At 36.1% G+C, this 12,643-nt stretch overlaps 1 protein-coding gene across 1 annotated transcript; it reads right to left on the bottom strand.

The window, feature by feature from the left end:
- Positions 1-6,765: 6,765 nt before the first annotated feature.
- LOC109105290 (programmed cell death protein 10-B) lies at positions 6,766-12,523 on the bottom strand. Its single transcript, XM_042776543.1, has 8 exons — positions 12,353-12,523; positions 11,370-11,531; positions 10,611-10,664; positions 10,295-10,412; positions 9,995-10,121; positions 9,426-9,504; positions 7,397-7,479; positions 6,766-7,242 (listed from the first exon to the last, which is right to left on the bottom strand). The coding sequence occupies exons 2-8, from the start codon at positions 11,457-11,459 to the stop codon at positions 7,161-7,163; spliced, it is 633 nt and encodes a 210-aa protein (XP_042632477.1). The 5' UTR covers positions 11,460-11,531; positions 12,353-12,523; the 3' UTR covers positions 6,766-7,160.
- Positions 12,524-12,643: the final 120 nt, after the last annotated feature.

Genomic DNA, 12,643 nt, shown 5'->3' with positions numbered 1-12,643 from the left:
GAGGCAACACATTGTGGGTGTTATGAAGGTGAAGTTCAGAGACAAATTGTGGAGGTGTAAGAAAGGCAACGCAGGAAAATGATACATCTGTTCTGTTGCTGCTCAAACATGTACTTTGCTACAATTACCTTGTGTGAGTGAATTTTCACCCCTCGGCTTGTGAGAGGTACAGCGTACAGGTAGGAACAGGGCTGAGGATTGCCTCCAAAGTGCTTGGAAAAAATGACAAGCTGCTATAGAGGGATAGCAGCAGTTGATACTTCACTGCCAACAAACATAGTGACATGACTGGAGAAGGGTTGACCTGTGTTTTATATGTCAAACACCAGCAACATGCATCATCTAAAAGCTAAATGATTTTTAATTGGTCACATTATGGTAATAAAAAACACTGTTTAAGAAAATGTAAGAAAGGAATCCCTACTGTTAGGGTGCAGTCAGTATATCAAGTCAGTACTATACTGGCATCCAGTGGCTGATATGGGGAAGATTGTGGGAATGCCTATAGCGATTCTACTTCTCTAGTTACACCAACAAATGACCCTCTTATGATACATATGACCATTTACACGCACATTTGTCCACACATTTGGAATGAAGCATGAAGAATTCAGCAATTTGCTCAGTAATCAAATCCTTTGCGGTCTATGTTAAAGGATCGTTAACCCAGAACTGAACATTTTGTCATCTGTATTCCATTTTGTCCTTCCCATGTTTTTGGTTATACAATGAAAGTCAAGGTGCCCCTTTTTAAGGGGTTGTTTGGATCCTATTGACTTTCATGGTACTGGGAACAAAAAATATCTTTGTGTGTGTTCCACAGAAGAAAAAAAAAATCATACAGGTTTTGGACAACTTGAGGGTGCATGATGACAGAATTTTTCATATTTGGGGGGTTAACTATCCCTTTAAGTGTCCAAATGTTTATGAAGCCACACATGTATTTTTAATCTGCATGACTTTAAGAATTCAAATGATATATGAGTAAATCTTGGGATGGTGCATAAACAAGATGTGTTTAAAAGCAGATCCTATCAGCTGGTGTCCATAAAGTATAGGCCGAAACTCTGCAGTGATTTGTAAGCAAGCGTTTGAGATTGCCAGGAGCCAGGCTAACCTTTGACCACTCCTAAAACACATTATTAAGATAAACCTTTTAAAGAAAAGTCAGAAGACTGGAGTTACTCTATTGTGCTTTAAACACAGTAATAGAAAAACAACCCCAGTGGGCAAGCCTTCTCTGGAAAGTGTTATCAGACAGCTGACCTACTGAAAAATCAGTGTTGTGACCCACGCTGCCCCCTGCATTAAAAACAGCTGTCTCCTCACAGAGCAAGTCGGCTGGAATGGAAAAAGCCTCTTTGGGTAAATTTGACAAAGGATCCTCAGTGAACTGAAATAATGTTTTCAATGCAAATTCATTCATTTCCTTCTCTCCTCCTTTACGGTTCCGGTTCTGCACAGGTTCGTACACATACACTGAAATTCTGAGGCAACACATTGTGGGTGTTACGAAGGTGAAGTTCAGAGACAAATTGTGGAGGTGTAAGAAAGGCAACGCAGGAAAATGATACATCTGTTCTGTTGCTGCTCAAACATGTACTTTGCTACAATTACCTTGTGTGAGTGAATTTTCACCCCTCGGCTTGTGAGAGGTACAGCGTACAGGTAGGAACAGGGCTGAGGATTGCCTCCAAAGTGCTTGGAAAAAATGACAAGCTGCTATAGAGGGATAGCAGCAGTTGATACTTCAACTGCCAACAAACATAGTGACATGACTGGAGAAGGGTTGACCTGTGTTGTATGTCAAACACCAGCAACATGCATCATCTAAAAGCTAAATGATTTTTAATTGGTCACATTATGGTAATAAAAAACACTGTTTAAGAAAATGTAAGAAAGGAATCCCTACTGTTAGGGTGCAGTCAGTATATCAAGTCAGTACTATACTGGCATCCAGTGGCTGATATGGGAAGATTGTGGGAATGCCTATAGCGATTCTACTTCTCTAGTTACACCAACAAATGACCCTCTTATGATACATATGACCATTTACACGCACATTTGTCCACACATGTGGAATGAAGCATGAAGAATTCAGCAATTTGCTCAGTAATCAAATCCTTTGCGGTCTATGTTAAAGGATCGTTAACCCAGAACTGAACATTTTGTCATCTGTATTCCATTTTGTCCTTCCCATGTTTTTGGTTATACAATGAAAGTCAAGGTGCCCCTTTTTAAGGGGTTGTTTTGGATCCTATTGACTTTCATGGTACTGGGAACAAAAAATATCTTTGTGTGTGTTCCACAGAAGAAAAAAAAATCATAAATTAAGTCTGTATTTCTTTCTATGTTGAGCCCGAAATGTGGGGAAGTGGTTAACGGTAGATGTCGACTTCCATAGTAGGCTATTTGAGGAAAAAAATACTATGTAAGTCTACGGCTACCATCAACAAATTTGGTCACCCAAGTTCTTTAAAACTTTCGGAAAGAAACCCATAGGGGTTTGGAACAACATGAAGGTAAACCAACTGAACAAAAAGGTTGGCTATGTATGAGAGCGTACGAATTAGCCACCAATTCGCCTATAAATGGTTACGAATTTCCACGAGAGAGTTCTGTTGGCTCTCTTTGTGAGTGAAGTGGAAAAGGAGACCATGTCATCAAAACATAACTTTTTCTAAAAACTCATCTTGAGTTTAGAATCGTACAAAGACTGTAAAAAGACGGGGGTCCGTATTAAAATTAAACAACATGCTATTAAATGTATGCTATGTGCTGAGACAGGGAGCAGGAGACGCACTACTCTACAATGAATGTGCTTACGCTTGTGTATTCAATTACCTCACCCCAAGTTAATCCATGGTTCAACAACAATTTTAATTTCATGGAAGAGTACACAAATACCTGGGGATTGAAAGATTTCTGCATTTTAATGACCTGGGTTACAGTAGGACACCTGCCTGCACCGTCTGCAGACCTTTTTTGTGCCACGGCGCTAGTTCTGCCTGGCGAAAATAAACAAATGCTCAGCAATCTATTAATCAAGCATGTTGCTGTTATAACTAATGGTGTGAGGAGGCCCCACGTCTCTGCAGAAGCGCTCTCTTCATCAGTAACACCAGCAGGGATTTTCTGATGGCTCTTTATACATCCTGGTAAGAGAGATCGTATTCCTCCCAAAATTGAGGTGTGACAGAAGAGAGATAACTGACATGAAGCGTGCCTCTAAAAAAATTACTGAAAGCCTCAGAGCTTGTGCACATTATACTTCGGACAGGTGCTATAAATGTTCAACTGGAACTGAAAGTCAGCAGAAAAAGTAAAACTGTGAAACTTAGCCTAATTGATAACTTTGCTATTGTGGTGCGGGTCAATATGACTGACATTCGAATTCAAACTGCTTGAAACACTTGCTCAGCTATTTCTTCTCCAAATGCTGTGGCTTTGAATGTGCCTTTTCGACACAGATGTGTTTTGGAAAGGCTGTACAAATTTTGGTGACTACAGTGGTGTTAGGTGTCAGATTTACCCCCCCACTGGTTTCCATGCAATTTGCCAAAAATCAACACTGTTTTTCAAATGAATTTTCAAAGACTAAAATATGAAATACATGAGATTGTATGAAATTAAAGACTCAACATTTACTTGGAATTGAAGACTCATCTACTAAATAATCCAAAGAAAATGAACCGTTAGTTAAAAAAAAAGAAAAAAAAAGAACAGTTGTTTACTCTTTTGCAGCACTGAATAGAAGTGTGAGAAAACCATTTTACCCTCTAAAAAACTTGGGGAACCAGAAATAACAAAAATGCAGAGGCCTTTTACACTAAGTAAAAACAGCAATAAATACTTTTTATACTAAATAAAAAATAATGCTCAATAGTTTATTGTAGTCATTTGCATTTTTGGTGGGAAATCAGCTCATGTAGCCATGACACAAAACAAAAGAAAGCTCATTGTGAACAAAAATATGTGGACTGAATTGACCCCTTAAACAAAGTTCATAATTTCACATATTTTATATTTTTTTAGTCTCTGACCAGCTACAATAGAGTTTTCATGTTTTTACATGACTCAGTAGTGTTTTCGGTTTTGTTGATTTTTGGCGAACTGCCCAACACCCATATTATAAACACAACAGGAGGGTTGAGCTATAAAGAAATCTGCATTGACAGTTCTAACTCCTATTTGTGTCTGGACAGACTTGTGTCCAAATGTGTAAACCTGCTCTGATATTGCAAGAATGCAGACAAAAACAAAGCTGTACCTGGTAGAGGCTCATTAAACTCAACTCAGACCATTTTAAATGTTAATTCTGCAGTGGCTCGTGGGCATTCTGCATTAATGCCAGCACTTTTTTTCTGAATCCAGAAGACTGGAGAGCATCACATGAATATCAAACATTGTGTATAAATTAAATTAGAGATTTGGACTGAAATGACTTTGAGCATCTGATTTAAATTTAAAATTCCAAATACAAAGCCCACTTTGGAAAATGAAATGGAATTTGTACTTCAGAGCCATCAACTCTCTGTGTTGTTTTTATAACAAGCACTTATTATGATGAGAGCTATTAAAGCCAGCAGTAGGGGAGTCCGTGTCAGCAGCGTCTGCAATGTCAAAAGCCTCTGTGAAACGTCCATAAAGAGGCTTTTCAGCAGGTTCTGCCAATGCCAAAGGTCAGAATACGCACATAATTGCTGTTGCTTTTTCAGTCTCATGGACAGAGTCCCGCCAAACCCCTCACCAAGAAGCAGCAGCCCTCTGTCTCATATCGACAGGTGGAAAATAAAAAATAAAAATGAATACAATCGACTCGCACAGTCATGCCTGCTGACATTTCCAATCAATAGGCCTCTATAATTGATCAATCTGCTGCAGCTGCAAACTTCTTAACTGTTTCAACAAATAGCTTCAGACTAAATAGTTTTCACAAGACAAATCGGTGAGCCTAAAAGGGCATCATTAGATATTAAAGTAGAAGCAGCAACTTGTCTGCGCTGACCTTGGGCGTTCTATTTAGAGTCAGTAATAAATGGTTTGCTCACCAGTATCATCTGTCGCCTTGCCTTGGCAGTCACTTAGCTTTTCTCTCAGGGATTTTACTACACACAGAACTGCAGCAGAAGGCCTATATTGGCTTATATGACTGTAAGGTAAATATCAGGGTAAATAATAGCAATTGCTGTGGGAAAGAAAATAGTTGAAAAGTGAAAATGTATAATTTACTCAAACTTTGATCCATACCAATCATCATATTGATCCATACCAATATTTCCTCTGTGGAACACAATAGAAGATTTAAAAAAAAAAAAAAAAAAAAAGCTTCTCCATAGGTTGAAATGGGGTCAATTATATTTTACTTGGCAGTCTATGGGACAGTCACAAGCCTCCCGGTTTTCATCCAAATTATCTTAAATTGTGTTCTGAAGACGAACGAAGCTTTTACGGGTTTGGAACGACATGGGGGTAAGTGATTAATGACAAAAATTTTATTTTGGGGTGGAGTAACCCTTTAACTTGGTCAAACGTAAATAAAAGTATCATTTCCTTATTTACTTATCCTCATGTTGTTCCAAACCTGTATGACTTGCATTCTACAGCAGAAAAAAAAAATACATTTTAAAAAATGATTAACTGTTTCTGTCCATACACAATAAAAGATTAGACCCAATTGACCCCATTTCAACCTATGTAGATGATTTTTTTTTTAAATCGTCTATTGTGTTCCACAGAGGAAATATTGGTATGGATCAAAGTTTGAGTAAATGATGAATTTTCATTTTTTAACCATTTTCTTTCCCACAGCAATTGCTATTATTTACCCTGATATTTACCTTACAGTCATACAAGCCAATATAGGCCTTCTGCTGCAGTTTTGTGTGTGGTTAAATCCCTGAGAGAAAAGCTAAGTGACTGAACACAAAAAGTATTGTCGTCGCTTCATAACATTACGGTTGAACCACTGATGGCAGATGGACTATTCTGACTATGCTTTTCATACTTTTCTGGACCTTAACAGTGTATTTTACTTGGCAGTCTATGGGACATTCACAAGCCTCCCTGTTTTCATCCAAAATATCTTAAATTGTGTTCAAAAGACGAACAAAGCTTTTACAGGATTGGAACGAAATGGAGGTAAGTGATTAATGACAAAATTTTGGGGTGGAGTATCCCTTTAATTTATAGAGAAAAGAATGTCTGGGAAAAAAATCTGTAGATGTAAAAATGTCCATACAAGTTATTTGTGAATTTATCTTTTTTCTACTTGTTACTTTGCACTTTTTGTTTGAAATTGTTTATTTACTATTTATTCAAGTTTTTTAAGGTATTTTGATACTTAATTTCCATGATCTAAATATTCTTAAGAATTAAAAGTTTGTTGTCATTTGAAAGCGTGTTGGCCTTCTTGCTTTATTATGCTTTTATATTATGATTATATATTCAATGGCATAAAATGGTCTTAAAATTACAATAATATTTTTTATCACAATTATTTCTGGGGCAATCGCACAACAAAAAGGTGTTATGACAGACCTACTTGTGCCTGTCCACAAAATTATTCCGGAGATCTTTTTACAGTGCCTTACCACCCATAATGGATAGGTTGCCTCAGCTGCACTACCAAGGACCAAAATGCTCTTCCATTAGATGTGCTATACATTACAGAGCAGACTTCATAAAAGCGTTTTTTAAACTTCTTTAGTGCATCTGTGTGGATATGTTAAGTGAATGAATTAAAAACCTCCCGAGACAGAGACATTTGGATATTAAACATTTGGAAACTATTTATTGAACATTTATAACCAAATATATGTTAAATACATCATTTATTCTTATACGTTATGTCTCAGTGACAAAGAAAGAATACCAATATTTACACTTTGTATATGGAATGTTGCATGACACTTTAAGGCGCAAAGTCTTTTGGCTTTCATTTGATCAGAACAACAGTGAAAGAAAAAGGTAATGAAGCTGTCAGGAAGGGTGAAAATCATGATTATTCAGCTAAGAGTAAATTAACATGCCTTGAACTCCTCATTTCAAGTGTCTTCAAATGAGGCAAAGTTTATAAATTATACTTTGAAAAGACAAAAAATCTTTGTATGTTACACATAACTGGCTCCACACTCCCGCACACATCACAGCTGCATCTCCTAGGCGACAGTTTTGAAGGTCTGCAATATCAAGTTAGTTTGGTGGATCAGCCTGTTGGCACTGATAAAGACGTTTATTGCCCTGGAGATGAGAAAGAGAAAAGTCAGTGCTCAGGACATCAATTGGCTGATCATTTTTCACTGAGAAATGCACTTTCATAGAAGATGTAAAATAGATGTCTGCTAGAAGCATGAGGGCACTTTGAAAAAACATCCGTTACTGTCTGCTTGCTTACTTTGCATCTTTGAAGTATGTTTTCAGCGTATCACTGAAGCTTTTGGAGTACTTCACAAACTCCTTCTTTTGGTGTTCAAGTGCCTGGGGGAAAAAAAAGGTAAACTAATATTTGATACATACAAAATGTGCAGAGCAGGGGGTTGCAAGGACTGGACTTGAGAACCACTAACTTACATTTACTTTTGTTAAAACTTTTATTTAAGATGTGAAGTCATTTAAAGGTTTTAGCCATTAGGTTGTCATGGCTACAAAGTTGTATAATTAGATGCAACTTTACAAAGAAAAGGTTAGTAAGCAATTTCTTCACACTAAAATCACGTTAACATACATACATAATGTTTATGACTTGTGGTTATATTACTACAACAATGAGTATTTTAGCATTTATGGATTGGACATATTTTACTGCAAGCTAGATTTATTTATTTATTTTTTTTTTTTTCAAGAAAAGGAGGGACAAGTCAAAATTAAATTTTGTAGTACTCAACATTAAGCACTATCAAGTGAGCATAAAGGAATAGTTCACCCCAAAATGAAAATTTTGCTGGATATTTACTCACCCTCTTGCCATTCAAGATAAAGATGAGTTTGATTCTTGATCAAAACAGATTTTGAGAAATTTCGCATCATTTACTCTCCAATCAGTTTCTGTTCCGTGAATGGGTGCCATCAGAATGAGAGTCCAAACAGACGATAAAGACATCAAAATATTGTAAAGTGAAAAACTGTATTTTTGTAAGAAATCCATCTTTAAGGTGTTCTAACTTTTAAGCTGTTGAGTCCATAAACCATAATAATGCTTCCACCAGTGAAGGCCATCCCCTGTCTTCTCATATCAAAATCCACCGACATAATCGTTTAGAACTGTTTTTGCTTGTAAGCCATGCTTGATCTTAGAATATTTCTCGCCTGATTCAGATGAGACTACTAGTTTGGAGGAAGTGTTATCATTGGAGGACTTATTTGAAGTTAAATATATCTCACATTTACATTTACATTTAGTCATTTAGCAGACGCTTTTATCCAAAGCGACTTACAAATGAGGACAATGGAAGCAATCAAAAACAACAAAAGAGCAATGATATATAAGTGCTATAACAAGTCTCAGTTAGACTAAACCACAATATACGTAGCACGGGCTTTTAAATAATATAATAAATAAAAAGAAAACAGATAGAATAGAAAAAGAATAGAGCAAGCTAGTGTAGAGGTCTTTTTTTTATAATTGTATAATAAATGAAAAGAAAAATAGATAGAATACAAAAAGATTAAAAAGGTAGTTAGATTTTTTTTTTTTTTTTAAATAGAATAAGAATAGTGAGTGAAAAAGTTAGAGGGTCAAATAAAGATGGAAGTGATGTGTGTTTTATGCCGATTCTTAAAGATGGCTAAGGACTCAGCTGCTCGGATTGAGTTGGGCAGGTCATTCCACCAGGAGGGAACATTTAATTTAAAAGTCCGTAAAAGTGACTTTGTGCTTCTTTGGGATGGCACAATCAAGCGATGTTCACTTGCAGAACGCAAGCTTCTAGAGGGCACATAAGTCTGAAGTAATGAATTTAGATAAAGGGGTGCAGAGCCAGTGATGGTTTTGTATGCAAACAATACAATATCTTGATGGATTTGTTTAATTACACAGCTAACATTATACATTAAAAATTCAATTACATTAAACATCTTTTCACTTCACAGTGATGGACTGGAGTTGTGTGGATTACTTGTGGATTATTATAATCCATGGATTACTGTGATGTTTTCATCAGCTGTTTGGTCTCTCATTCTGACGGCACCCATTCACTGCAGAGGATCCATTGGTGAGCAAATTATGTAATTCTACAATTCTCAAGTCTGTTTCTATGAAGAAATATACTCACCTACATCTTGGATGAGCTGAGGGTGTGCATTTTTTCAAAATGTCCATTTTCGGGGATACTTTGATTTGTATTTATCCCAATATTATTTTAAAAAACATTCCAACTTGCTCGTGCAACAGTGAAAATTTTCTCTGTGAAATAAGAAATACTTACCCTGCGATTCTGATACTGATATTTCTTAAAAACATTGTTGACTGTGTCCAGCAGCTCTTTTATAGCACTGGCGATGTCTCTGTGGAAATCAGCGAGAGGTCAGGAAAGATGAACACATTTATGAAAAGCGAAGCACTGACTCAGCACTCAGGCAGTGGAGAATGGCAAGATAATAGAAGAGAGGCCCATTAAAATGTCTACAAATCTTTCACGTTTGAACATCTCCTGAGGTCTATGTATCCATGGTATTGTCAGCTATGTGAGATTGCTTAGTCGATTAATTGTTGGCTGATTGCTTGATTAAAACTAAAGCAGTAGACCTTAATCAAGACTATAAGGGGAGAAACATTATAGGCTCCAAACAATTTTGTGATCATTACTCTAGTTTGTATTAATTAAGTATAACATAAGTAATCATTTAGCAGATGATTTTATCCTAAGTGACATGCAGTATACTTATTACTGGGACAATCCCTCTGGAATGACTGGAGGTTAAGTGTCATGCTGATTAATGGCCAGATCTTTAACCACTATGCCATCAAGGTGAAAACAAGGGACAGGATCCTCACTTTATGGTCTGTAGGAAGCGCACTCTGTCATTGATCTCGTCTGGGATTTTACTCAGGATATGTTTGAGGGCTCGTGCTTTCTCGTTTAGGTCCTGGAATTCCTGCTCACGTCTTTCAATCAAGTACTCTGTAAAATATGAATCACAAAACTTAGCTTCAGATACTAAAACAGGTGCACATGGTCACAAAATCCACCCTGTTCTTTACTGAAAAAACAAAGGTGCTTTATCATTTTGAGTGTTATTGCAGGAAAGATCCAGAAATACGGACTGTACCAGAAGCAAATGATGTTTTTTTTACCTTCCACATCATCTGAAGCCATGCGCAGTAGTGACTCTGTGAAGTTGATCTCCACGTTCTTCTTCTCCAGAATCTTCATGATGATATCCTGAGTGAGGCCTGGGTTCTCTTTCTCTGCCTTTAGAGGATGGCATTGATTGAAGAGAATTAAACTCACATCAGTAAACCTCATTTTATGTTGAGTATGAAATTAATCTTTTTTTTTTAAACAAATACATCACAAGGGCCATATGAAAAGAGATAACATGTCAGAAAACTAAATACTGTATCATCGGCATTTGCAAGCTGATGAATGGACACTTTCAGGAAGTCTCACTTTGATAAATGCTGCCCGCAATGTCTGTGCCGCTGACAGGTTTATCCTCTCCAACTGTCAACAAAACAAAATCAAAAAAGACGTTTCATATTCACATACTTTATGATATAATATCAACCGTTTTAAGTTACAAAATATACAAAACATTTTTTTTCCCATACATATTTATCAAGAATTCATTAAATGGATCAGAAGTGACAATGAAGACATGTATAAAGGATTTCTATTTCAAATAAATGCTGTTCTGCTGAACTTTGTATTCATCATAGTAAAAAAAAAAACCCTGGAGAAAGAAAAAAAAAACAAAAAATGTAAGCAGCACAATTGTTTCAATCATTAATAATAATATGAAAGATTTCTTGAGCACCAAATCAACATATTTATGATGAATCATATGACACTGAAGACTGGAATGACTGCTGTATATTCAGCTTTGCACACATAGGAATAAATTACATTTTCAAATAGAAAACTGTTATTTAAAATTTCTATAAATTTAAGTTTTAACTGTGTTTTTTAAATAAATAAATTCAGCCTTGTGAGCATAAACTGTACCAGCCCTAAACTTTAAAACAGTACCTTATGCTGTTTAAATTGAACAATTTGCAGTGAACAGCCTGTAAAATGTTTTTATTGTTTGATAACTAAATAATTAAATGAAAATTGACAGCATGCTCAATTATACACAAACTTAACAATTTTTTGTATGGTCAAAAAAACACTACATATTTGCTTATACTAAAGTGTAAAGGTAAATACCTCATTGAAGACGGGGTACATGACTGCATATAATGTCATAGAGACTATTGAATTTGTCTCAGCTTCATTCTTCATCTCTTCCATTGTCATCCTCAATGGAGGCCCACCACAGGAAACAACGGGCAGGTGAGCCACACAGTTCACTCAGTTCTCTCAAGCACTCTACGTTTGGAAGGAATACACTGAATTAATGGATATGTACCAAAAATGTAATCTCAAGTAATAACATACCAATTATTTATTATTTTTTTATATTTAAACTTGATGAAGATTTTTCTACATTTAAAGGAACAAAATATTTTTAGAGTGTTTTTTTATGATTTTATATATATTTTTTTCAATTCATACTACTCAAACTTAAGCTTTAAACACACTTGTGATGACTAAGAGTATTAAAATATTAAGACGGTTACTTTGAGGTGCAATTAAAAAGATGCGATTAATAATAATAATAACGTTAACTCTCATTGCGTTGAAATCAAGTCTTTCTCAATGTAAATATTTTTAAGGTATTACTATCGCCGCATTATGATTTATTCCAGAAGATAACAGTTAAATAAATAATATTTTTGAAGGAATGTATATATTTCACTGCCATGGTTTCCTCTACTGAGCCTCACCTACATGACAATTTAGACACCTTGTTTTTGGCACAAAAATATAGTCTAGAAACTCCATGCTAGTGAAATTATGGTTAATTGTTTAACCTGCTAACCCGTCCATTTCAATGGGCATGCAGCAAATGTTTTTCTAGTTTCTTTATTGTCACAACCCTACTGGCTCCTTTCGGTCAAAGCCAAAACAAACAGACCTCATTCTGACGTTATTCAAGCTTTGCTTATTTCTCAAGTGATTTTAGAGTTAGCAGCCTAGCTAACTCATTCATAGCCAGACAGAAGCAGGCTGGCTATCAAAGTTAGCAGAAAGATCTGTTCATCTCGATGTCTGTACACTTAATATGATCACAGTCTCAACAGAAATACCTGCTCTCGTCTTTGCCTGCACGTCCCACAGCTGAGGGGTAAGTAATAAAGGTTTCCTTGATGCTTAGCTAGTAAAATGTAGCAGTGTTTTTTTTATTTTTTTTTATTTCGGAAGTCGGAAGTTTGCTGCATGAGCTGCGAGAAAGCTGGCGGCTTCCGTCTCCTGACCAACCAGATAGCACCTTCCATGGGCGTTTTATTATTATTATCAGTTTTATGGCGGATTGCAACCATGACTTATCAGGTGCATACCGCCACCTACTGTATCGGAGTATGCAGCATGAATTGTAT

The sequence above is a fragment of the Cyprinus carpio genome, chromosome A2 (genome assembly GCF_018340385.1).
Source record: "Cyprinus carpio isolate SPL01 chromosome A2, ASM1834038v1, whole genome shotgun sequence".
Taxonomy (NCBI): Eukaryota; Metazoa; Chordata; class Actinopteri; order Cypriniformes; family Cyprinidae; genus Cyprinus; species Cyprinus carpio.
Note: the sequence above shows the minus strand (reverse complement) of the source record. Positions and strands in the feature narration are given on the sequence as shown.